This window comes from Jaculus jaculus, chromosome X, assembly GCF_020740685.1.
Source record: "Jaculus jaculus isolate mJacJac1 chromosome X, mJacJac1.mat.Y.cur, whole genome shotgun sequence".
Taxonomy (NCBI): domain Eukaryota; kingdom Metazoa; phylum Chordata; class Mammalia; order Rodentia; family Dipodidae; genus Jaculus; species Jaculus jaculus.
In genome coordinates, this window is record NC_059125.1 from 34,873,875 (window position 1) to 34,900,885 (window position 27,011).

Here is a 27,011-nt window from a genome sequence, read left to right on the forward strand (position 1 = left end):
CATACTCTTTCCAGAGCCTTGTAATTCAGGTGTTTCCTCTAAGGACCCAATGAAGGATCAACCATTTAGTCTGTCTTTTAGGATAGGATTTTATGGTACCATTACCATTTGGATCCAGTTTTGTGTCCCTTCCCCTGCCCTTACCCTCCCCTCCTGCCTCACCCACCCTATTGTTTGGTCCTCAAGATGCTTATTAGGTATGTCGGCATCTTGGGTAGGTTCAGGTTAGGAGCTGTAGAAGAGTGAGACTATGCAATGATTATCTTTCTGTGATTGGATGAGTTCACTGAGAATGATCTGTTTCAAGTTCAACCATTTTTCTTCAAATTTCATTGTGTCATTTTTCCTTACTGTTGTGTAGAATTCCGTTATGTAGATATATCACATCTTGGTTATCCATTTGTCTAATGATGGACATCTGGGTTGATTTCAGCTCTTAGCTATTATGAATAGAGCAGCTATAAACATGGTTGAGCAAATCTCTCTGAACTGAGGCATGAAACTTTTAGGATAAATGTCCAGTAAGGGAATAACTGGGTCTGTTGGTAACTTTATATTTAACCTTTTTTGAAATCTCCATATTGCTTTTCAAAGTGGTTGTACCATCTTACATTCCCACCAACAGTGGATGAGGATTCTTTCTCCACATCCTTGCCAGCATTTATCTTCATTTGATTTTTTAATGTTTGCTATCCTTACTAGGGTAAAGCAGAATCTCCTAGTTGTTTTAATTTGCATTTTCCTGATGATTAGGGATGGTGAACATTTTCTTAAGTGTTGTTCACCATTTGTATTTCTTCCTCTGAGAACTTCCTGTCCAGTTCTCTGCCCCATTTCGTGAGTGGGTTGTTTGACTTTTTATTGTTTTGGATTTTGAGTTCTTTGTCAATGTTATAAATTAGGCCTCTGTCAGTTGTATAACCAGCAGGCTGGGGAGAGTGGGATAGCATTTGTATGGGTCAGGGAGAGTGAGTTGGCATTCATGTGGGGTAGGGAGGGCAGAAGTGCAGGTGGAGCTACTCTGGCCTGGGTTCCCTTGCCTTCAGTTAGTACAGGAGGAACCTTCAGCTGGGACTATGACTAGGATGGCTGCTTAAGGGGATTGGGGGACTGGTAGACTACCTGAGAGTATGGGAATCAGCCAACTCCCTTTATTTTGCCCCTCAGCACCCTTCCATGGGAGGTCTATTAGAGTTTGCTCCCCCCCAGAAGACCCAGTGAACCCTTAATGTCTTGCCTTTCTTTTCCCAGAACCATGTTGACTGGAAGTCCCTCTGTGTCAAATTTCTTTAAATTTATCTTGAATATGATCAGTCTTTGCATAGAAAACTGAAGTATTCCTGTCATCACATGTAGATGTATACTGTTTCGTCAGCAAATGTGGTGATTCTAAATGTGAAATGTGGGTAAAATATTCAACTAATATTTTAAGCTCCATTTATTTTGTTTATAAGACAACATATCAGAGCAGTATTTTATGATGAGTGTGAATTTTGGAGTTCTTTCCCAATTTTCTTCTATTTATGGTAACTGGTAGAGGAGACCATTTATGTGAAGTAAATGGTGGTATGTTTGTAAGGGGTCTTGTTAACTTGCTTTGAACAATATGGAAATTTGACAGGAAGGGAGCAGAGAGAGCACTAGTCTTTTCTGTAAAAAAAAAGTAGAGTAATTAAAGCAGTTGTGATGTCAATTCAGAGATGAGTGTTACATTTAATAATGCCAACCAAAATATCGGAATTTAAGAGTAACCATTAGCAAAATTTCTTGAAGGAGAAAATACAGTAAGTAACCAAATGCAAGTGGAAAATCCACAATCTGAGTCAATATTAGGCAGAAATAGGAAAAAAGCTAGAATCAGCAACCTAAGTCCTCCAAGAGACAGGGTATGAAATGAAAGTAAGACACCTTTGAATTTATTTAATGGAATGTCCCAAAAGTTCCAGTTTATCACCTGAGTCTTTTGAACAACTTATGGCAAATATTTTATAGAGGACTGTACCATGAGATTTAAAATGCAAATAACATTTCACAAGTTGCAATCATGTATCAAAATTCTTCATCTTATTTCACAGCAAGTTTGTTTTTGATAGAACATTCTCTAGAGAAAACCAGCAGTACTAATTCTGTGAGATGAGTGTTTACTTTTATGTTTGGTGTTTTACTTTGTTTTCTTGGGATGATTATAGGCAGTGTAAAAATATGAGATGACATCTCATTGTCTATTAACATGTTTTTATCTTATTGGTTAATTATATTTACCATTTTTAAAGTTTTTATTCATTGATATTTATTTTTTGAGAAGTCAGGGATGGGAATCTTCAACATCAGAAGGATGCATTTTAAAATTATAATTATGGCTTTTGAGTACTTTCTACTCAAGTTCTCACTGCTCCTTTGCCAGTATATTCAACCTTTACTATCATTTTGATCTTATTGTATTTTCTCTATGCTTCAAGAAAGAAAAATCACCTCTTATAAAGTGGGCCTCAACTAGGTAGAACTTTGTGTTTTCCAAGGATAAACTTTTTATTCATGAAATAAATGTAGCTTGTCACTACTAAGGGTAGTTGGCAAAATTGTTAACTCTGTAAATGTGAAATCAGTTTAAATTATCTAAAATATTATGCTGTCATTATGAGTGTTTCTTTTGAAGTGAAGCTTGGGAATACCACTTTATAATGGTTCTGATTATTTCACTTATTTATTATCTTCTGCCTTTTATCTGGTATGTAGCAAATGATAATTCTGCTAGGGCCTGGTTAACAATCTGAAATTAAGACAGAAATGGAACAAACCAAAAACCACTCTTGAGCATTCTGATAGTAATTCAACAAGTTATGATGTTTGTGGTACAGTTAGTATTAGCTTCACTAAAGGGAACCAACATCTACAAAATGAGCATTTGTCATTTACATGAATTTTTTTTTTATAGCACAAAACTTGGAGCACCAGAGATATATTGAAAAGTCACAGTCTGAGTCTATACTTGCAAGGCCATATATGTTACAAGGAAAGGCAACTGAAACATTGATTTCAGTTCCACCCCATAGTCAACAGAGAAGGGGAAGAAACAGGACCTCTCAAACATCAAGAGACAGAGAAAGGACTGAAGAAAGTACGTGACCTTCAAATTCACTGATTAAAATGTCATGTAATAATGGTATTATAAAGCCTGAGTCTTTCAAGCATCTTATAAAAAAGGCTAGGATACATCTAGAATTCAGCACTATAAGACAACAAAACTTTACATAAAGTAGGAATCTTTTTGTGGTTTTCCAACCAGAAATGCCATTTAACAGAATATTCTCCAGACACAATCATCAATTATGGATGAGAAATTGAATAATTTACTTTAGTGGTAGCCATTGTATATGGCATAAGATGACATCTCAGTTCTACCTTTTTGCTTTTTAGAGAGAGTGAGAACAAGACAGCAAGAGAGAGAGAGCAGTTGACACCCCATGGTCTCAGCCACTGGAATCGAACTCCTGATGCTGTGCCATCTAGTGGGCATGTGAGCCCTTGCATTTGCCTCACCTTGTGTGTTCACATAATGTGGGATCTAGAAAGTAGAACATGGGTCCTTAGGCTTCACAGGCAAGTGCCTTAACTGCCAAGCCATCTCTCTAGCTCTCAGGTCTACTTTTAATATGCAATTTCTTAATGATTAAAAAATTACCATTCTGTTCATATGTTGCTTGTCCCATGAAGTTCTTTTTATTAGTCAGACATACAGCATCTTCACTAGCAAATACAAATTTGTACTAAAAAAGGGGTGAGTTAAGTAGTTGAGTTCTTGTAAAAAATATTTATTTGAGAGAGAGAGTGAGAGAATGGCCATGTGAAGGCTTCTTGCCCCTGCAAATGAACTCCAGATGCATGTGCCACCTTGTGCATCTTGCTTTATCTGGGCACTGGGGGATTGAACCCAGGCCATCAGGCTTTGCAAGTAAATGCCTTTAACTGCTGAGTCATCTCTCCAGTTTAGTTCTTGAACATGCCTTTATGTGTAAAGAATGAAGGATATACTATAATGGTTTGGCATTTTAAGCATTTATATGACCTACATGCTAGACTACTTAGTTTGACTTTCAGTCTTATGTCAATTCAAAATCCTGGTAACATCAAGTTATTCAAATGATTTTTAACCTATGTACTTTGTTTCATTTAATTACTATCTAAGAGTCTTATATCTCAAAAGAACCTCATGTATTATCAAGAACCTAGAAAATATTTCTAGAGTAATGAAAATAAGACAAAAAATAATTTGAACTAAAGCAGTAGCAATGAATCTTAATTGCAGTGTACTTTTTTGGTCATATTAGCATCATTACCAGCATTGGCAAGAAATTGATTTTAACAATAATTGTACAATCATGGTGAAATATGGAAAAGAGACAAAAACACCCCTGAGTCTCCTTAAACATTTTCATAACTATATCTAGGATAAGATCAGTTTTTCTGAAGAAACTTAAAACTCCCCTGCTATTATCAATCTAGGTATCATACAGATGTACTAATTCTGAAAATATGAATTCTGTATTAACTAAAACTGTAGGTTTCAATTGATACTGTTTATGAATAAAAATCTCAGAAAAGTATTAGTTATTCATTTATTTGCAAGCAGAGAGAGATAGAGAGAAGAGAGACAGAATAAGAATTGGCACTCCAGCCACTGCACAAAAAAAAAAAGCCAGATACATGTGCCACCATGAGCATTTGACTTAAATGGATGCGGAGTAATCAAACCTGGGTCATTAGGCTTTGCAGACATGTGTCTTAACCATTAAGCCATGTCTCTAGCACATAGAAGTACTTTATGATGGATATTAATGTTAAATGTATATTCTGACTTTTCTGATAACAGGTAGAAGAGAACCTTTGTTTGATATGCCTGATGGCAATTTTGAAATATTTGATAATGTAACTGAAAGAGCTAAGAGAATTTCCATCTTGGTCAGCATGAAATAAGAGGAACTCAGACAGTCATGATGTCAAAAGAAGAGTGAGTTTTAACCTTAATAATGAGAATCCAAATCTAAGAGAATACCATCTATATATTTTGCAGGACTTCTTGCAGAACACAATATGGAGTACAACCAGAGGCAGGTGGAAAATCCACGATCTAGGTCACCACTTGTAAAGCGATATCAATCACAAAGAAGTGAAACTGAATCAGTTCCACCTTCCAGACATCAGGAAAAAACAAGATGCACGAGGCCATACACTTGGCAAGAGAGGGAGTGGACTGAAAGTAAGTCATCTCTAAATTTTGAGTGATATATTATGGTAATTGAGACATAATCTGAATCTTTTGAACACTATATTGTAAATGAGAATGAAGATGAAAAACTTTATAGAATTCACTAGCATAATGTGTGAAGATAATTTATAACAAGCCATGAATTGCAAAGTAAGCATCATTTAAAAATATTTTATTTATTTATTTGTAAGCAGAGAGAGAGAGAGAAGAGAGAATGGGCACACCAGGGCTTTCAGCCACTGCAAACAAACTCCAGATGTATACACTACTTTGTACATCTGGCTTGGCACAGGTACTGGGTCATTAGGCTTTGGAGGCAAGTGTCTTAACCACTGAGCAATTTCTCCAGCTCAGGCATTGTTGCAGTCTGGTTCGCATTACTGTTAGAAATCACCCAACCAAGAGCAGCTTCTGGGAAAAAGAGATTTATTTTGGCTTACTGGCTCAAGGGGAAGCTCCACGATGGCAGGGAAAAACGATGGCATGAGCAGAGGGTGGACATCACCCCCTGGCCAACAGAAGGTGGACCACAGCAACAGGAGGGTGTGCCAAACACTGGCATGGGGAAACTGGCTATAAAGCTCATAAGCCCGCCCCCAACAATACACTCCCTCCAGGAGGCATTAATTTCCAAATATCCATCAGCTGGGAACCTAGCATTCAGAACACCTAAGTTTATGGGGGACACCTGTATCAAACCACCACAGGCATCATTTTTTATTTTGTTGTTCTTTCGTGTTTTCATGTGTTTGGTATTTGTTTTGTTTTATTTGTGAGTCTCTCACTCTTCAATCTTTTTGCAGCTTCTCCTGTAAAGAATTCAATAGAAAATTCTCCAGATAAAACCAGCAATTATGAACTGTGGCACATAGTGGTTCCTAATATTTATTCTCATGATTGTCATTGGCAATAGGATTTGGTGACATGTATGTGTACTTTTATAAGTGCTACCCTGGTAGTTAATGATTTTTACTATTTTTAAAATATTATTTGATCATTTGTAGTTATATTTATGAGAGTCAAACATGCAGCATATTGAACAGTTAAAAGTAATGTTGCATAGTGATAGTTGGCTCTTACCTGCGGATAATTTTGTTCCTCTGTGGAACCCACATTTTTCTACTGTCCCCACATCTATTTAATATGGTACTGGAAGTCAGCTATAGCAATAAGAGACACTCATAAAAGTGATATAAATTAGAAAGGAAGAGATAAAATTATCATTATTTGCAGATGATATGATTTTATACATGAAGGACCCTGAAGACTCTACCAGCAAACTGTGAAAGCTGATAAACACTTTGTGTGTGTTCCTAAGTACAGTTTATTATTATTATTAGTTATGTACACAGTGTGTATATAGTCATGTTGGTAACATCATTAGCCTCCTCCCTGTCCTTCCCACTCTGCAAGTACCCTCCTTGTTGGGTAATGTAGGCTGTGCATTGTGGGGTTAGCCATCAGTTATGAGTAAGAGGCAATGTCTCTGTGCATAACGTCCCAACATTTGGCTCTAACAATCCACTCCGTCTTCTGCGAATTTCCCTGAGCCATGTTGGGTTCATTTTAGGTCTACTTCAGCGATGAGGTCTTGGGAGCCTCTGTGTCTCTGGATATCTGTTTTGGTAGGAGTTGAGTGTTCTCTGTGTCTATGTCCTTCACCCTTGTGCTGGTACCAGGTTCACCAAGAAAGCAGCACTCTTGTTCATTTCCCCAGTTACTCTATGGTTTAAGCTGGAGCCCTGGTAAGGAGCGATAGGCTGATTCTCTCCTCAAAATCTAGCGATAGGGTGATTATCTCCTCAAAATGTATGTCCATCTGAAAAAGAGAAGCAAATTCTCCAATGGAGAGTAAAGTCAGCACCAGATAAATGGGATAACCATTATTATTTTAGAGAGAATTTAATAGGTGAAGGCCTTCACGGTTGGTGGGAGCTTGGTAATGGAGAGTGGGTTTGTTTTTTGGATATGGTTCTGACTTATTTCCTAGAACCAGCTATGGTTTCTTTTCCATTGAGTGGATCTGTTAGTCAATTCAAGATCATTTGGTGTGGTGGTTTGAATAGATGACCTCCAATATATTCAGTGTTTTATTACTTTGTAGTTTGCATCTGTGGCCACCTGGCTGGAGGCAGTTTCACTGGGCTGATATTAAGTTATGGTGGTGAATTTAAGATCTCAATATGCAGAGTGCCTAGCTGAAGTTCCTGAAGTGTGCTGTGCTGTGTGGCTTTTAGACTTGTGCTTCTCTCTCTGGCCCTGTGAAAGTAGGCCAGCTTCTTCTGCCATTATGGAACTTCCCCTCGATCTGTAAGCTTCCATAAATATCACTTCCTCCATAACTGTGCCTGGCCTGGAAGTTCATCTCAGATAACCTGAAGCTGTCTGTTACAGTTGGTTACCCACCATGGCTGTGTGCCACTGTTGCACTTCTGTGAGCATCATGTCAGGTTGTTTGCTGCTGAGTAGATTAGACCATGAATTGTTTGGACAGATGTTGGTCATTTTCCCCCAGTCGCTCATGTAACACCTTCTGGCACTAGATAAACTGTCTGGGGACTGACTCTCTTCCAGATTCTGGACAGGTCACTCATGTTCTGTACCAACATCATATGGTGTCTTTGGCAGTAGGACCCACATTTATTAATAGTAGTATTCTATGATTTTATTTATTTTAATTACATTATATATATTATCATTATTATTACTAACAACATATTTTATATGGCTACATCATGTGTTGAAACCCTCTATTCCCTTGTCCCTGCCCCCATTCCATTAGGGATGCTCCTCAGTGGGGTTGCAATTATTCCCCATGGAGTGTGGTTTATTCACTGTGGAAGCAGCAGTTATTTGTGAGGGGTGGGAATGCCTCTGGGCATGATTTCTCAACCTGTGGCTCCTACAGTCTGTCCACCCCCTCTTCCACAAAATTCCTTGAGCCATGGTGGGTGAGTTTTAATGCTACTTCAGAGACGATCTCTTAAGAGCCTCTGGATTTAGTAGGTGTTGAGTATCCTCAGGGTCTGTCTCCTACACACTGGTGCTGATTGTCAGGTTCAGCATGGTAGCAGCAATCATGCTTGTCTCCCCAATTAATCTGTGGTTTTAGCTATGGCTTGGCTGAAATTCAAGGGGTGGTTCATCTCCTTCAATCTTGCTACTTTCTGAAAAAAGAAGGACAGATTCTCCAACAGAGAGTGAAGTCAGCAAAGTTTAAATGGGATAAGAATTATTAATTTAAGGAGAATTTGATGTATGTAACTCCTCTTTTAGCCAAAGACTAGTGACAACTTGACACTGGAGAACACAATCTTTGTCTCTATAGGATCCTGATCTGATTCCCAATGCCAGATTCCTTTATAGTGAATGGATCTCTTAGCCAATAAGAAAGCTATTGGTTACCCACTGAGGCTTGTGCCACTATTGCACTGGCATGTACATCCTGTCAGGGTGCTTGTTTCTGAGTAGCTTATACCTCTGTTTGCACAGACTGTTGTTGGCCATTCCCAGTAGCTAATGTAGCATTTTCCAGCACTAGATAGGCTAACTCTCTGGGGACTGGCTTTCTTCTGAATTTCATCCAGGTCTCTTTGTGCTCTGTGTCAGCAGCATATTATATCTTCAGCAATAGGGTCTTAGCTTTTGCTTAAGGTGGATAATCAAGTGCTTTGACAGAAAGCTGTTTTTATCTGGGGACCTCATAGGTCTCTCCAATCAACAGCTCAATGTGGGTAGCAACCAATCTCTGGTACTAGGAGTTACAGACTGGAGACAGAAAAAATATTCTTTTAAGCTTAGGCTTCATTCTACCCTCACCAGGCCCCTACTTTTCAGGTGCACCCCCTTACTCTTTTGGAGGGTTATATCTTTTAGGCTATGTACAAGGATAAAGGTTTCTATGGTATCAGCTCATTTTTTATTTTTTTTGTGTTTATTCCCTCCCTCTCCTCTCAAACCCTCCCATCCCTATTGTCTGGGTCTTGAGTTGCCTATCAGGTATGTAAGAAACTTGAGCAGGTCCAGGTAAGGAACTGGAGATAAGTGACACCATGCAGCATTTGTCTTTCTGTGATTGTGTGAGTTTGCTGGGTATGATCTGTTCCAAGTCAGTTCGTTTTTCTAAAAATTTCATTGTATACATTTTTCTTACTGCTGAGTAGAATTCCACTGTGTAAATGTACCACAACTTCATTATCCATTCATCCAGTGATGGGAATCTGGCTTGTTTCCAGTTCTTAGCTATAATGAACTGGGCAGCTATAAACATGGTTGAGCAAATATCTCTCTATTGATGCATGAAGCATTTAGGATAAATGCCCAGTAAGGGAATAAGTCAGTCTGTTGGTAGGTCTATGTTCATTGTTTTCAGGAACCTCCATATTGATTTCCATAGTAGTTTTACAAGTTTACACCCCACCAACAGTGAATGAAGGTTCCTCTTTCCTCATATCCTTGTCATTGTTTGTTGTTTTTAGATTTTTAGATGATTGCCATCTTTACTGGAGTAAGGTGGAATCTAATGGTTGTTTTAGTTTACATTTCCCTAATAGTTATGTATGTTGAAAAAAATTTAAGTGTGCATTAGCCATTTGTAATACTTCCTCTGATAACTCACTATTCAGTTCTCTGCCCCATTTTTGTAATGTGTTGTTTGATTTTTTTACTGTTTAGTTTTTGAGTGCTTTGTAGATTCTAAATATTAGGCTTGTATCAGTATTTTATGGGTAATCTATTGGCTTTGCTTATGGTGTGTTTATATGTGCAAAAGCTTTTTAGCATCATAAGATACCAATGATTGTTTAATTTCTTGGGCTACTGAGGTTTTGTACAGGAAGTCTACATATGATCATCCAATTTGCACATTACCATTTTTTGCAGATGCCGTCTTTTCTCCAGTGTAAATTATTGGCATTATTGTCAAAGATCAAGCATCTATAATTACTTGACCTAAGGTCAGAATCTTCACTTCTGTTGCATTGGTATATGTTTCTGTTCTTATGCCAGTACCATGCTGTTTTTGTTACTATGGCTTTGTAATGTAGCTTTACATTACAAAGATTGAATATGGTGATACCTCCAGAGGTTTTTTGTTTTGTTTTGTTTTGCTGAGGATATATTTAGATATCTGAGGCCTCCTGTCATTCCATATAAATTTTGAGATCATTTTTCCTATCTCTGAGGAGAATGATGCTGGTATTTTTATTGATATTGCATTGTCTATATAATGATTTTGGTAGAATTGTCATTTTCACATTATTCATTCTACCTATCGAGAAACATGGGAGATCTTTCTATCTTCTCAAGTTCTCCTTAATTTCTTTCTTTAGTGTTTTTATGATTTCATTGTATAGGTCTTTCACATTCTTGGTTAGTGTTATTCCAAGTATTTAATTTTTTTGTTGCTATTGAAAATGGGACAGCCTCACTGATTTCTTTCTCTGTATATTTGTACTTTGCATATAGAAAAGCTACTGATTTTTGTGCATTGATTTTGTATCCTGGAACTTTACTGAAGGAATTAATCACCTTTAGAAGTTTTGAGATGGAGACTTTCAGGTCACTTATGTACAGGATCATGTCACTGCAAATAGAGCTAACTTGACTCCTTCGTTTCCAATTTGAATCCCTCTTATTTCTTTCTCCTGTCTTATTTCTTGGGCTAGTACTTCTAGTACTATGTTGAAGAGCAGTGATGAGAGTGGGCACCCTGTCTTGTTCTTGATCTCAGTGAGAGCTCCTTGAGTCTTTCCCCATTAAGCATTATTTGAGCTTTAGGTGCTTTATAAATAGCCTTTATTATGTTGAGATATAAACCCTCCACACCTATTCTTTCCAGTGTTTTGATCATGATGTGGTGTTGTATTTTGTCAAAGGCTTTCTCCACATCAATTGAGATGATCATGTGGTTCTTATGGTTAAGTTTATTTATGTGGTGTATTATGTTGACCGATTGCTATATGTTGAACCATCCCTGCATCCCTGGGATGAAGCCTACTTGATGAAGGTGGATAATGCTTTTTGATGTGTTATTGAATTTGGTTTGCGAGTATTTTGTTCTGGATCTTTGTATCTGAATTCATCAGGTATACAGGCCTATAGTTTTCTTGTTGTATGTCTGTCTGGTTTTGGTCTGAGGGTGATGCTACATTCATAAAAGGACATGGGGAAGATTCTCTGATTATTCAAAACACTTTGAGAAAAACTGATTTTAGTTCTTCAATAAAGTGTTGATAGAATTTGGCTGAGATACCATCCAAACTTGGACTTTTTTTTTGGGGGGGGGGAGGTTTTTGATTACCTTTTTAATAACCATGGATGTGATAGGTTTGTTTAGGAGATTAATCTCTGAGTTTAGTCCTGGTAGGTGGTAAGTGGCTAGAATTTCATCCATTTCTCCTAGATTATTTAATTTTGTGGAGTAGAGGTTTTAGAAATATGCCCTGATGATTCTTCCAATTTCATTGATATCTGTTGTGACCTCTCCTTTTTCATCTTGATTTTGTTAATTTTAGAGTTTTCTCTCTCTCTATCTGTTTTTATTTTTCTTGACCAAATTGGCCAGGGGTTTTTCAATCTTGTTTATTTTTTTCAAAGAACTAACTATTCATTTCATCAATTTTTAAGTTGTTTTCTTAGTTTTCAATTCACTAATTTCTACTCTAATTTTGATTATTTCTTTCTGTCTGGAGCTCTTGGGGTTGTTTTTTTCTTGTTTTTCCAATGCCTTTAGGTGGGCAGTTATGTTTAATGTTTAGTATCCAGGATCTGGTGGAGTTGTTGATGTATCTGTTGTTATTTCTAGCTTTAAAGCATTGTGATCTGATGTGATGCAGGGGGTTACTTCAATTTTCCTGACTTTGTGGAGGTATGCTTTATGGCCTAACTTTTGGTCAATTTTGGAGAAGATTCCATGGACTGCTGAAAAGAATGTGTTTTCTGTAGAGTTGGGGTAGAAAGTTCTGTATATGTCTGTTAGGTCTAGTTTATCTATGGTGTTGCTGAGCTCTATTATTTCCCTGTTGATTTTCTGCTTGGATGATTGTCTATTGATGATAGTTGAGTATTGAAGTCTCCAACTATGATGGTGTTGGTGTTAATTTCTGTTTTGTTATCAAGTAGCTTTTGTTTTATAAACTGTGGTGCATCTGTTTTTGGTGCATGTAGATTAATGATTGTGATGTGCTCATGTTGGACCATTCCCTTGATGAGTAAGAAGTGGCCTTCTTTGTCTTTTGTGATTACTTTTGGTTTGAAGTCTATTTTATCAAATATTAATATAGCAACACCCACTTGTTTCTTGTTTCCATTTGATTAAAATTTCATTTTCCATACTTTCACCCTGAGGAGGTGAGGTAGGGATTTGAAGACAGTAGATAGAAGGGTCCTTCTTAAATACACACACACACACACACACACACACACACACACACACACACACACACACACACATTTATATATAAAATTTATGAGAGAGAGAATGGGCATGTCAGGACCTATAGCCACTGCAAAAAAACTCCACATGCATGCACCCACTTGTGCATCTTGCTTAGATGGGTCCTGGAGAATAGAACCTGGATCCTTTGGCTTTGTAGGCAAACTCTTTAACTGCTAAGCCATCTCTACAGACCAAGGGTCCTTTTTTGATCCATCCTGTTAACTTATATCTTTTGATGGGTGAGTTAAGACCATTAATACTTCAGGTTATAGCTGTGAAGTTTGATTTAATCCCTGCCATGATGAGTGGTTTTATGGGGCTTGTTGTTTCCCTGTGGTTTGTGCTTTTTTGAGCCTGGTCAATTTTTGCATGTTGTGGTCCTCTTGTTTAGCTCTTCTGTGTAAAGTATTCACTCAAGTATTTTCTGTAGGTTTCACTTGTGTTCATATAATCATAGTGTTGATGTTTTAATGGAAGGTTTTCCTTTCACCATCTATAATGAGGGATATTAATGAGGACTGGATAAAGTAGCTTGCACTGGAAGCCATAGTTTTTTAGATTTTGAAGTGTTTCATTTCAGGCCCTTTTGGCTTTCAGGGTTTCCACTGGAAATCTGAAGTAATTTTGATGGGACTGTCCTTGTATGTAGTGAGTTGTTTCTCTCTTGCTGCTTTTAGCACTCTCTATTTGTTTTCATTGTTAAGAGTTTTCAGTATGATATGCCCTGGAGTGTTCCTGTTTGATCCTGCCTGTTTGGTGCTCTGTGGGCTAATTGTATCTGGATGGGCCTTTTTGGAGAGTAGGAATTTTTTCTTCAATAATATTGTTGAGTATGTTCTCTATGTCTCTGGCGTGGATTTCCTCTCTTTCTGGTATACCCATCATCTGGATATTTGGTCATTTTAGGGTATCCCACAGTTCTCTCATATTTTGTTCACTTGATTTTTTTTGAACTTTGCAGTTTTTGACCTCCTGATCAGTTTCTTCTGTCTTGTCTTCCAGGTCAGAAGTTCTATCTTCTACTGAGGTAACTGCTAGTGAGGGGTTATATAGAGCTTTTTTAATAATTTCTCTCTGACTTTTGTTTTCTATTGTGTTATTTTGCATCTTATCCCTCTCTTTTTTGAGGTACAATTTCAGTTTGAGTTATCATTTTCTTGATGCCTCCTGGAATTCATTCTTGCATTTGATCAAGTCTTCATTAAGCTCAATCAATTGGTTATTAAGATCTTTCATTTGTTGACTCACCTTCAATTCGTTTCTTTCCATCTCTTTTAAGGCTTCTAATATTTTCTTCAATCATATTAAACCTACTGTCAAAAGCTAAATGCTCTAAGAGATGATTCTGCTCTACTTCATTGGTATGATTTTTGTTTGTTTGATGTTGTGCTTCCAGTTCAGCAATTCTTTTGATCAGGGTCTCATTAGTTATTGTGTTTTTACTATTCGTTTCTTTCCATCTCTTTTAAGGCTTCTAATATTTTCTTCAATCATATTAAACCTACTGTCAAAAGCTAAATGCTCTAAGAGATGATTCTGCTCTACTTCATTGGTATGATTTTTGTTTGTTTGATGTTGTGCTTCCAGTTCAGCAATTCTTTTGATCAGGGTCTCATTAGTTATTGTGTTTTTACTTTGGTATTGAATTTATGTTGATTTCTTTGTGATTTCAATGGAGGCTTCCATTGTGGGACTAGGCATCATTCGTGGAGATATCTCAGTTTTCTGACTTTTATTGGCCTTTTTTCATTTTGTTCTACCCATCTTGGAGAAATGTTTTATTCTATTGAGGAAGATGCAAGTATTTTTCTTTGTAGGATCTTCAGAGGGTATTCTGTTTTAAATGTGAACCAACTTGTTGTACTGGTGTACAATGGTGTTATAACCACAGATGAGCATATTGTGGATGTAAGTTATATCAAAGGTACCTGGGGAATGGGAAGCTCTGGCCTACTCACTACACTTGCATATACTCTTCAGCACATAGGGATCATGGGTTGGGGAACTAGGAGCCAGGAAGCTGAAAGCCAGGCATAAGAGGCCAGATCCTACAGTGGTCTGTTTACTCTGTGACTCAGGGGAGTAGGGATTTGGGTACCCTTGGTCTAATTTGGATACCAGAGAAAAAGGCCTACATCCACAGTCCACACACAGGGACCAGGCCTCCCAAGGCAACAGCAATAGGGATACTGGGACCAGGGAAATGGAAAGAGGGGGTGAGGAACAGGGAGACCTGGCCTACTCACTCTGTGAGTGCACCCTCTGGAGCAGGGGATCCCAGAATTGGGGACACAGGGATCTTTCAATCAGGAGGGTGGAGCAAGGGCCTGCTTCTGCAGCAAGCTCACAGGGTCCATACTGCCCTGAGCCAGCCACAGGGGAACCTACAGGGACTATGAAACTGTGAGAAGCTAGTGAACAGGGAGATTTGGCATACTTACTCCATGCTGCACACACCCTCTGGAACAGGGTATGTGGGAATTGGGGGTCCAAGGATATTTCAATTAAGAAGGTGGAGCAAGGGTCCTGCTTCCAAAGCAAGCTCCCAGGGTCTAAGCATCACCAAGACAGCTGCAGGGGAACCTACCCAGAGCAGGGAACTGGGAGGAACTGGGGAACAGAGGGATTTCTATATCTTATATTTTAATGTCAATATTTTTTTAAAATTAGTTTTAAAACTTCAATTTGTTGTTTTAGAGTTTCAGGTCTTATATTGGTGTCCTACATCCATTTAGAATTTACTTTTGTGTAGGGTGAGAGAAGTGTGTCTAATTCCTCTACAGGTGGTTATCCAATTTCCCCAGCACCATCTCCAGTGTGTATTTTTGGCTCCTTTGTCAAAGATCATGTAGCTGTAGTTGCTTGAATTTAGAGATAGGTCTTATAATCTATTCCATTGATCTGTGTGTCTGTTTTTGTGCCAGTACCACACTGTTTTAGTTATTATTATTTTATAGTAGATCTTGAAATCAGTTATGGTGATATCTCCAGACATGTCTTTTGTTAAGGATATTTTTGGAAATCTGAGGCCTTCTGCTCTTCCATATAAATTTTAAGACTATTGTTTCCCTATCTCTGTTAAGAATGTTGCTGGAATTTTTTTGTAACTGCATGGAATCTGTATAATGTTTTCAATAGGATGACCACTTTCACAATAGTCTCCCAATCTATGAGAGTATGAGAGGTCTTTTCATCTTCTTGTGTCCTCCTCAATATCTTTCTTCAGTGTTTTTATGTTTTCACTTCCTTTGTTAGTGATATAACAAAGTATTATTTTGTTGGCTATTGAAGATGGGACAACATCACTTATCTGTGCTAAATAATTTGAGAAGTGGTTTTAGTTCTTGAATGAAGGCCTGGTAGAACTCGGCAATGAATCCATCTGGGCATGGACTTTTTGTTAGGAGTTTTTAAATTATCTTTGCAATTTTGTTAGATATGATAGGATTGTTCAAGTAGTCTGTCTGTTCTGGGTTTAGTTTCGGAAGGTTATATGAGTCAATAATTCATCCATTTCTTTCAGGTTTTCTTATTTTGTGGAATATAGATTTTTGAAGTATGCTCTGACGATTCTTCCAATTTCATTGGTATTGGTTGTAACATCTCCATTTTCATTTCTTTTCTTGTTGATATGAATCATTTTATTTCCTTTTGATTAATCTGGCCAGTAGTTTATCAATCTTGCTTATGTCTTTTGAAGAATCAACTCTTTGTTTCATCAATATTTATTTGTTTTATTTCTTTCCAGTACATTTATTTCTGATCTGATCTTGATAATTTCTTTCCATCTCGTACTTTTGGAATTGGACTGTTGTCTTTTCAGCTCCTTCAAGTGGATATTTTAGTCAATTATTTTAGACATCTCTTTTTTTTTTGTAATTTAGACATTTACTACTATAAGCTTCCTTCTTAGAACTACCTACATTTGTTATCTTCTTTGTCCTTTTATTTAGGAGGAGGGCTTATGTGTGTTGTGTATGCATGTATATTTGATGGTCATGTATGTTAATGTGGGTGTGGAAATGCACATGCCACAGTGCATGTGTAGAGGTCAGTAAATGACTTTAATTTGTTTGCCCTTGCCTTCCACCTCTTTTGAGGAAGTGTCTCATGTTATTTCACCAGATGATCTGATTCCTGGGCTTATAACAGATTATCCTTTATTTCCCTGCTTTCTTGCCCATAGGCATGTCTGAGATTACAAACTACTGCCACAGTATCCAACTTTCCACATGAGTCCTAAGGATCTGAACTTGGGAACTTATGCTTACATAGCAGTTGTTTTGTCCTCCATTTCCTGTCTCCTCATTTTTGTTCTTTTATTTTGTTAAATTTAAAGAGCTCATTTTATATTTGCTCTAGTTTTTTGCAGTTCCTTTCTTCTTCCCTTTTTGTGGTAACAGGTATAGGCAAACATTTGTATGAGGTTAGTGGAATTTTATAAGTCTAACTAACCTCTTGAACACTGAAAATATGACAGTGGGAACAAAGAGAAGACCAATCTCAGACAGCAACAGGCCTGATATCTGGAGGTATGAGTATTAAACTTAATCACATGAACTCAAATCCTTTAGCATACATTTCTAATATTCAAAATTTCATGCAAGAGAAACTAGAGAAAATAACCAGGAATGAGTGGAATATCAATATCTGAGCCATTATTTATAGAGCTGTATGAATCAGAAGAAAGTAAAATGGAAATATTAAAAGCATCCCCATATAACAGATCTCATAAAAGAATAATAATTAGGGGCCCAGAGCTTCCAAAAGTAAAAACATAGATTGAAAGAAGTCAGTGACATCTGCATTCCTTGAATTGCATGTTATGTATATTTATGTATATCACCTGACTCACTTGAACATCTTATGGTTAATGAGCTTGAGATACTTTCCAGAATTCAGTACCATAAAACATTTAGTAAGCTAGTTAGGACACCTGAGTTGCAAAGTAGGGAACTTTTTGCAGCTCCTCCAACAAGGGCTATCTTATCAATAGAATGTTGTCCAGACCCAGATAGTAATAATAATTCTATGGGATTGAGACTCTCTTTTTTATTATAGTCATTATGAATTGGATAAGAAGACATTCCATTGTAGTTCTTTTTTAATTAATTAATTTACATACTTGAGAGAGGGAGTGAGAGAGAGAATTGGCACATTAAGGCCTCCAGCCACTGCAAATGAACTACAGACGCATGTGCCACCTTGTGCATCTGGCTTACTTGAGACCTGGGGAATCAAACCAAGGTTCTTTGGCTTTGCAGGCAACTGCCTTAAACATTAAGCAATCTCTCCAGCCCTCCCATTGTAGTTTTTATATTCACTTATTTCCCTGATATTCACCATTATTGGTGTATTTGTTGACCATTTGTATTTTTTACTTTTGGGAAGCCACATATGTTTACAAGAGCAAAATTATATATATATATATATATATATATATATATATATATATATATATATGTGTGTGTGTGTGTGTGTGTGTGTGTGTGTGTGTGTGTGTGTGTGTGTGTAATCAAATGGAGGCTATTGTTCCTCTTTCCAGGAATATCTGTTAATGTCTTCAAAAAATGGTTGTAGCCATAGGCATATGTGTGGTTATGTTAATTTCATCTGGTAAATCAAGACCAACCATCTTTTAATCTATAGAGTAGCATGCCTAATGCATTCAAGTGGCCCTAAATATTATTGGCGCTGATTGACCAAAAACCTTGAGCTAAATTCAGGACCAATGTTTCTGTCCTAGTGTGAAATGTGAACTATTACTACCTGAAAAATGTACAGTGTAAAAATGTATTTCTTGAACTTTGTCTCATATATTTCAAATGATAAGTTTGCTGTAAGTGTGGGTCTTCAGAATGGCCTTATATGTACTAAGCTAAATTTCGTGTATTAATTTGGTCTGATATGCAGTTTCGTGTAAATTATATATCCTGGTAACAATAATTATTTAATTGATTTTGATCCTATAGTTTTGGCTTATTATCTCACTGTTCACCACAGGCTGATTTTTTGCATTAATTTAATTTATTTATTTGTACCTATGGCAACAGAAGATGAAACAAGCCAAGCCTCTGTGGTTAAGTATAAAATAAACTTGCTGAAGGCAATTATTTCATGTTAAAACTGAATAAACTTAATCATTTATCCCCAAAACAATGGTGAGGAATAATAATGGTGTGAGAATGGTTTACATATGCCACAGTGTCTCCTGTTTTCACAAACAGGATGTTGGTGCTGTTTTGGACTCAGGTATCTGTACATATCAGTATCTAAGTGCTGATGTCTAAGGAGAATTTTTCCACAAAAATTCCAAATTACTAATTTGACTGGATTTGACCAAAATAAGTACATCAATAACTTCTAGAGGTATAAGTAGCAAATAGGAAACTTAGTTTAAGGGGGAAAAAAAGCAGGTACTATGACATAAAAAAAAATTACACCCATGATGATTAAAAATAAAAGGTAATGGGAGCTTGGGAGGGAAAGCATACTATTTTGTATCAACCTAGTGTATCTAACAGTGTATCTTGACTATTATATCAATCCTATTATGGTAGCTACACATTTTCCAAAAATATAAATAATCTAAAGAAAAGACTGTATAACAGTAGAATGAACTTTTATATTGACTGTGAATTTTCAGTAATAATAAGATGTCAAGCATGCTCAAAATTTGTAAGAAATGCACCAATCTGATGCAGGAGGTTAATGGTGGTGGAGGCTTGGTGTTCATGGGAACTCCCTGTCATTACTTCTCAGTGCAGTTGTTACCTTGTGAACTAAAGTTTCTGGCAATAAGCTGTACCTGTGTTAAGACATCTGAAGCTGATGAGAACTTCAATGACTGTGGGATTTGGAATGTTACAGGTCCAGAGCTAATGTATCCTGGGCTGTCATAGCCAAAGTGGCCATCTATTTCTCACCTCTGTGTGTGACCTAAACATTTATTAAGTGTTAGGTAAATCTTTCAGAATATATGAACAGACCTCATGGCTTCCATCAACCCCAAAGCTAAGAATGTCATCACACAGCATCCTTACACCTGTAGCAGAGGTTTCCCTTTTGCTGCACCCTGTGTACCTGATGTCCCCACCAATGACTGAAAAATGTTTTGATTTATGACTGTTTTAGTTCTGTTGCTATAAAACTTCATGAAACATGTTATCATGTTGAAACATGGAATTTGGGGTAACCTAACTCTGTGTTCTTGGGCTATGGTCAATCATATGTAGTCATAAGCTGATATTTTAAAACTAATATGTTTTACTAACATGTCATTCATGAGCCTAAATGTTGTAGACTAATGAAACTTAGAAAACAACATAATTTGGACTAAGAAACTAACAGTATATCTTAACTAGAAATTACTTATTTGTTCACATTAGTATCTTGACTAGATTATAAGAATTGTTTGGTTGTTTGGCTGGTAGGTTTTTTGGTTTTTTGAGGTAGGGTCTCACTCTGGCTCAGGCTGACCTGAAATTCATTATGTAGTCTCTGGGTGGCCTTGAACTCTTGGCAATCCTCTTACCTCTGCCTCCTGAGTGCTGGGATTAAAGGCATGTTTTTTTTTTTTTTTAACATACCATCCTCAGTGGAATACAAGGTTTTGTACATGATAAAACTTTGAGCAAACACTTCTTTAAATTTACTTTAAATTTTCTCTAAATTTATCTAGGATAAATTCAGTCACTTCAAATAGGATTTAAATTATTCTACCCTACTCATAAGCTTAGATTTTTGGGGTTTGCCAAAGCATTAATTCTGAAATCTGCTGAAAATATCTGAAAAGTTAGGAGCTCATTTTCATTCTCTACTGAAGTAAAGTGTCAGAGCAGTATTAGTTTCTAATTTCAGAAATTCTTTTCTGATCTGCTCCCTTTTATGTTCACAGGTGATGTCCCTACAGGTGATTCTGAAAGAGGCCATTTTACCTCTTTTCAACAATCTGAAAATATAGAAGAAAGAGAGCTATTAGGACAAGACTTTTTGATGTCAATCACTCATAATAATTTATGCAATCATAATGTCAGTGGAGGGATGTGTGTTAACCTAAATAATGAGAACATAAGTCCACAAAACGATTATAAATCATCTGCAGGACTTGAAAGTAATATAAATATCCATAATCAATTAGACAATCCAGAATCTGAGTCAACATTTACAAGACAATTTAGATCAGAAATAAATATAACATTAATGGATGATCCACCTATTATAGATGGAAGAAGAATCAGATACTGGGATCCAGAAACTCAGATAACTGGAGTGAACAATGAAAGTACATCCCCTCAAAATCATATGAATGATGCCTTATTGAGATTTCATTATTATATATCACCTGAAACTTTTGACACTATTAGGGAAAATGATGCTGAGATATTTTCAAGTATTCAGCCAAATTTTCCATTGAATGAGAATACAACCATGTCTAGGTTACAAAGTGGGGATATTTTTCCATCTTCTCCAAATACAACCAATAATAATGAGTTAGGCACATTGGGACCAACAAATTCAACTACACATTTTGATCTTGGTGGAACATCTGGTCCTGAGAGAGAACATCCACTGACAGTGACATCAGTGATGCCAAGAAGCTATTGCACTTTTGAGAGTGATTGGGAAGAACGCATAAATATGACTTCACATTTTAATCAGACCAATATACAGAGTTATACAGAAATTCATGTTCATGAAACTTCAAATAGTGGTTTATATCTTACAACATCACTTGACAATTATGGAGGATCAGGGCAAGTGATGACAGGACATAGTAGCTTACATCCAGGTCAAAATAATGAAATAAATGAGTCAACCAGTGAAAATATTATTTATGATGACAATAGCAATTCTAGTTCACATCGTGCTGAATCTAGTTTAAGTTTCACAGATATTTCCAATTTAACTTTGGCTGAAATAATCCGCCACAGTTCCAGGTCACGACAGAGTAATAGTCACTCTAGTGAAATTTCAATAGTTAGGAATGCAGCAAATCTATATGAAATACCATCAATAGTCAGAGAGCAAAACCAACATACAAGCTCAGTTATAGCTGATGAAAATGATTCTTGGCCCCTTCCACCGTTTTTATTCAACATAACTGAAGATAATTTTAATCAGTCTGCAGGACTTAACAAACAACAGATTAACAACTTTGCAGTAAGAGATTATTGTGAAGACGATGCATTAAATGTTTGCAGTGTTTGCATTACAGAATACACAGAAGGTTGTAAAATTCGCATATTACCATGCTTTCATGAATACCATGACCACTGCATTGATCGCTGGCTATCTGAAAATGCTACATGTCCTATTTGTCGCAGACAACTAAAAATTTCTGATGACATGGAGTTCTAAACTCTCATATAAATAAACTGTTATAATGATGAGTTCACAGTATTTACTTTATTTTGTATTTTTGGAGTGGCATTGTACATAATGTAAATAGCTGATCTGAGTTATTGGTTCCAGAGTAAAGATTTACTTTCCCAAATATTTCCTTTGGAATGAATAGATTTAAAGAATTTTTTTTCAAGTAAAAGTTTTGTTATTTTTTATGTTTTATATTATTATTATTATAATTATCATTATTCACAACATATTTTGTCATACAAAATCGTACATCATGTGTTGGTACCCTCTTTTCCCTGGTCCCATTCCTTTGGGGATGAATATATTTTTTATCTGTGTGTGAGGATATATGTGTATGCACACATGCATGCATGTATGTGTGTGAATAAACATGCACATGCCATGTGGATGAGATTAGAAGAAAACCTTAGGTGTTTCTCCTCTCCTTTCAAAATTTTTAAGAAATCTTTTTGAAGTATGGTCTCACTCTAGCTCAGGCTGATCTTGAATTTACTATGTAGTCTCAGGGTGGCCTCAACTTCTTGGTGATCCTATCACTGCCTCTGAGTGTTGGGATTAAAGACATACACTAACATGCCTTGCTTTTTGTTGTTGTTCTATCTTCTTTTATAACAATGTCTGTCCTGTGTGCAAGCTTGCAGTCTCCTGGCTCTGCCTCACCATTGCCAAGTCTTGCATTGAAATTAAACACACTTGTATACATTGTTTCCGGTTTTATGAGGGCATTGAGTTGGATTGAACTCTGGGTTGGCAGGCACCTTTTCAACTAAGACATCTCCCCAGCAACTGAAAATAGTTTTTTTTGTTTGTTTTATCAGGGTAGGGTCTAACTGTAGCTTAGGCTGACCTGGAATTCACCATGTAGTCTCAGGGTGCCCTTGAACTCACAGCGATCCTCCTACCTCTGCCTCCCAAGTGCTGGAATTAAAGGCATGTACCACCCTGCCTGGCTTGAAAAGAACTTTTTAAGTAACTAGCATATTTAACATGACCATGGCAGGTCACTGGACTTGGAAAGAAACTTAGATGCTATCTTGAGTTGTTTCTGATTTCCTAAGAGAAGTTTCTTAAGTATAACAAAATAAGTTTCACAAAGATCCTAAGATTTCCATTTAATTAAGAGAATTTCAGGCACTTAACAGTCTTGTCCTATTTTCCATTTATGGAAATAAATAGAAACTAAGTCAAAATAATTAAGAAGTAACACAAAAGCTTAATATAGTTATTGAAATAAAAATAGTGTTATTTAGAATTATAGCATGTTGTAAACCTTCTTAAAATTCTTATGTTCTTTTAAAATTTTCTCCTATTCTTCAGTAGCAATGCTTTAGTTAGGGTTTGGTTAAACAAGATGTCACATTTGAAAATGATGATACTATAGCATTTCATTAAAGGACAATTTACAAAGGGTGAAAAAAAGATGAGGGCTGGAGAGATTGCTTAGTGGTTAAGCGCTTGCCTGTAAAGCCTAAGGACCCTGGTTCAAGGCTTGATTCTCCAGGACCCATGTTAGCCAGATGCACAAGGGGGCGCAAACATCCGGAGTTCATTTTCAGTGGCTGGAAGCCCTAGTGCGCCCATTCTCTTTCTCTCTCTCTCTGTCTCTCTCTCTCTCTCTCTCTCTCTCTCTTTCTCTCTCTCTCCCTCTCTCCCTCCCTCCCTCCCTTTCTCTGTCTGTTACTCTCAAATATATAAATAAAAACAAACAAACAAAAAAGATGAAATTGAAGATTATCATGTTAAATGAAATAAGCTAGACTCAGAAAGAAAACTATAACATTTTCTCGCCTATGCATCATCTAAACTTAATGTTAAATATACGTATTAGATATCTAGACAGATTGTGGATGAATAGATGGATAGGTAGGAAATTGATGATAGATAGGTAGGTAGATAGATAGATAGATAGATAGATAGATAGATAGATAGAAAGAAAGAAACAAGTGAATGTTGTGGAGAGGAAAAGATCTAAAGGAAGAGTAGATAATTTCAGGGTAAAAAGAAAAATATTGCATGCTGTTTCCAATATGTGGAAATATACATATGTGCATGAACATACGTGTGTATATGACTGTAAACATTTGAGGGGATAAAAGACCAGTTGTAGGGGTCAAAACTATATATAGGAGGGTGATGAGGTCAAATGTTAGAGTAAATTGATATACTTGTACAAAATAACAAAGAAATCCATTATTTTGTGTAAAAATTAACAAAAAAGAACATGAAAAAATGAGCTACTTAGTGAAAACTTCAATAAGTTTACTTTATGCCTACTACTCTTGAAGAATAATAGAGAGGTTGTATTTCTTATAGACCAGAATCTCCACTACCATAGTGAGGATTATCCAACACCTTAAACAAACAAATGATGTGCACTGCCAAACAAAAGCTTGGAAATGGAATCCTGGGAAAATAAATGGCCTGACTTTCCTGCATTAATCAATTCTACTCCACTATGACAAACTACTGTGATACAAAACTTAAAATGAATGGTTTGTTTTGTCTATAGTTTCTGAATGTTCAGTCAATGATCAGTGAATCTTTAAGTCCATAGAAGTACATAGTACATCATGGCAGGAGCTCATGGCAGAGTATGTTGCTCACAGGAAGAGACTTGTTTACAAGTATTCCCTTCAAGGGTACACTACCAACAGACTAAATTTCTACAAGCAGTTTGCAAGTGCTAATGGTTCTATCACTTTCTAGTAGCACCATAGATTGAGGATCAAGCCTTCAATATATGACATTTTGGAGGATACTCACAGCAGTTCATTTCTGGCCATCAAAGTCTCATGCTTATCTCAAAACAAAATGTCCTTGATCCCTCAGTGGAACAGGGGCAGGTGAGACAGGATATAAGTGAATATCCCTATAGGAATATAACAAACATGTGATATGTTCATACAGTAAAGTTCAGAATTGAAAGAACTGAAGAGTCCCCAAGTCTCCAAAATGCAATATATCTTATCTGTTCCATAACTGCTCAAAAGCCAAGCTAAAAGTTCACTCTCACTCACAAGGCATATACAAATGTAAATGAAATTTGTCTTCAGACTTGGATCCAATGTCCAAGATTTCTCTTTCTGTCCCTCAATTTCTCTCTCTATGTATGTGTGTATACACATACACACACACACACACACACACACACACACACACACATGTACATAGGCATTCATATGATAATCCAAAATATTAAAAAATTGAAATCTGAAATATTTCTGATACCAATAATGTTGCATAGAGGATTCTTGATTTACCCTGCAATTAACTTAAACAATTTCTAGCATATAATATATACTCAAACATGCCAAATGGAAAAAAAATACACTCTGCCATAGAAGTTCTTGGTGCTGTTCCAAAAATTTTCATTAATGTGAGCCTACAACTTTACTTTTAATCCTTTATTCTCCAAAGGAAAATTATGGGTTGGAGAGATGGCTTAGTGGTTAAGCGCTTGCCTGTGAAGCCTAAGGATCCTGGTTCGAGGCTCGATTCTCCAGGCCCCATGTTAGCCAGATGCACAAGGGGGCGCATGCGTCTGGGGTTCACTTGCAGTGGCTGGAAGCCCTGGCGTGCCCATTCTCTCTCTGTCTCTATCTGCCTCTTTCTCTCTCTGTCACTCTCAAATAAATAAATAAAAATGAACAAATGAAAATTTTTTTAGTATGGTTACCCCACACACTTTATTTGTTCCAGCCTAGATGATAACACTTTCTAGCCTAGATTATAACAGTTTCCCTTTTCAAGCTGTTATTTCATGCATTAAATACAAATACAGTGATCCAGAACGTGCCAAGCCAAGGATAGTTACTAAAACGAGAATCTAGATGTGTAGTGCTTAACAGGAAGACATGTTCAAGTATAGAGAATGTAAATGAATAAATACACAATGTGATGGATCCTCTGACAGAGATTACATACAGCATAGTGATGAGTGATACAATAATAAAATGGCAAAACTTCCAAAGCTAAGTGGTATCTGAATTTTATCTTATAGGGCTAGTAATAACTAACCAAGGGAATATGATCATTAGTTTTATTCCAAGAGCAAAAAAAGTTAGAATCAGTAAACAGTGCACTTTAGTTATGTTCAGGAAGAGATCTAAGTATGTTAATAATAATGAAGCAGTAAGGGCAGAAAGATAACAAGTAGCACTGTGTATCATGATGAAAGTTGGAACTAGGTAAGGGGAGTGTATCTTAGTGATGGAGCATGTGTGAGGATGTCATGGCTTCCATCCTCAGTACTGCCAAAACACAACCAATTAAATCAGATTTTCTATATGGGTATGGGTATAGTCCCTTTTGATCAAACTGAGAAACAGCCCATCATTCAGGAAGCAGAGAGAAAGAATGGGCTGTGGGGCTTGTTTACAAAACCTCCAGGCCCACCTCCAGGAATACATTTCCTCCAGTCAGGTTTTAAGGTTCTACAACCTTGGTAGACAGTGCCACCAACTATCAGTATTCAAACACTGGAGTTTGTGGAGACATTTCATACTCAAAAACTACCACCAACAGAACAAATTGGAACTCACTATGTAACCTAGGCTGTTTGTCTGTTTTTGTTTTTGGTTCCTTTGAAGTAGGTTTTTTTTTTTTCTTTTTCAGGTTGAGTCTCACTCTAGCCCAGGCTGACCTAGAACTCCATCTGTAGTTCTAGACTAGCCTGGAACTCACAAAGATTCTCCCACCTCCAGTTGCTTGGATAGATATTGGTCCTGGTGTGATGCCCACAAAGTACAATAGTGGCACACAACCATGGTGGGGAACCAACTGCTCTGGATTCGTTAAGTGATCCCCTCAGTGGTATGGGACCCATAGCTGGAGCTGGGAAACAAGTCAGAACCATATCCAAACATAAGCCCACTCTCCAATATCAAGCTACCATCAATCATGGGGTACAAGAGGGCCTACACCTATTAAACT

At 36.8% G+C, this 27,011-nt stretch overlaps 1 protein-coding gene across 1 annotated transcript in view; it reads left to right on the plus strand.

Moving 5' to 3' along the window:
• LOC101609248 (E3 ubiquitin-protein ligase RLIM-like) overlaps nt 1–22,064 on the plus strand; it is a 44,131-nt gene extending 22,067 nt beyond the window's left edge. The window contains exon 2 of the mRNA XM_004670641.1: nt 20,602–22,064. Within this exon, the coding sequence (XP_004670698.1) occupies nt 20,602–22,064 (1,463 nt within the window). The remainder of the gene's footprint in view (nt 1–20,601) is intronic.
• Nucleotides 22,065–27,011: the final 4,947 nt, after the last annotated feature.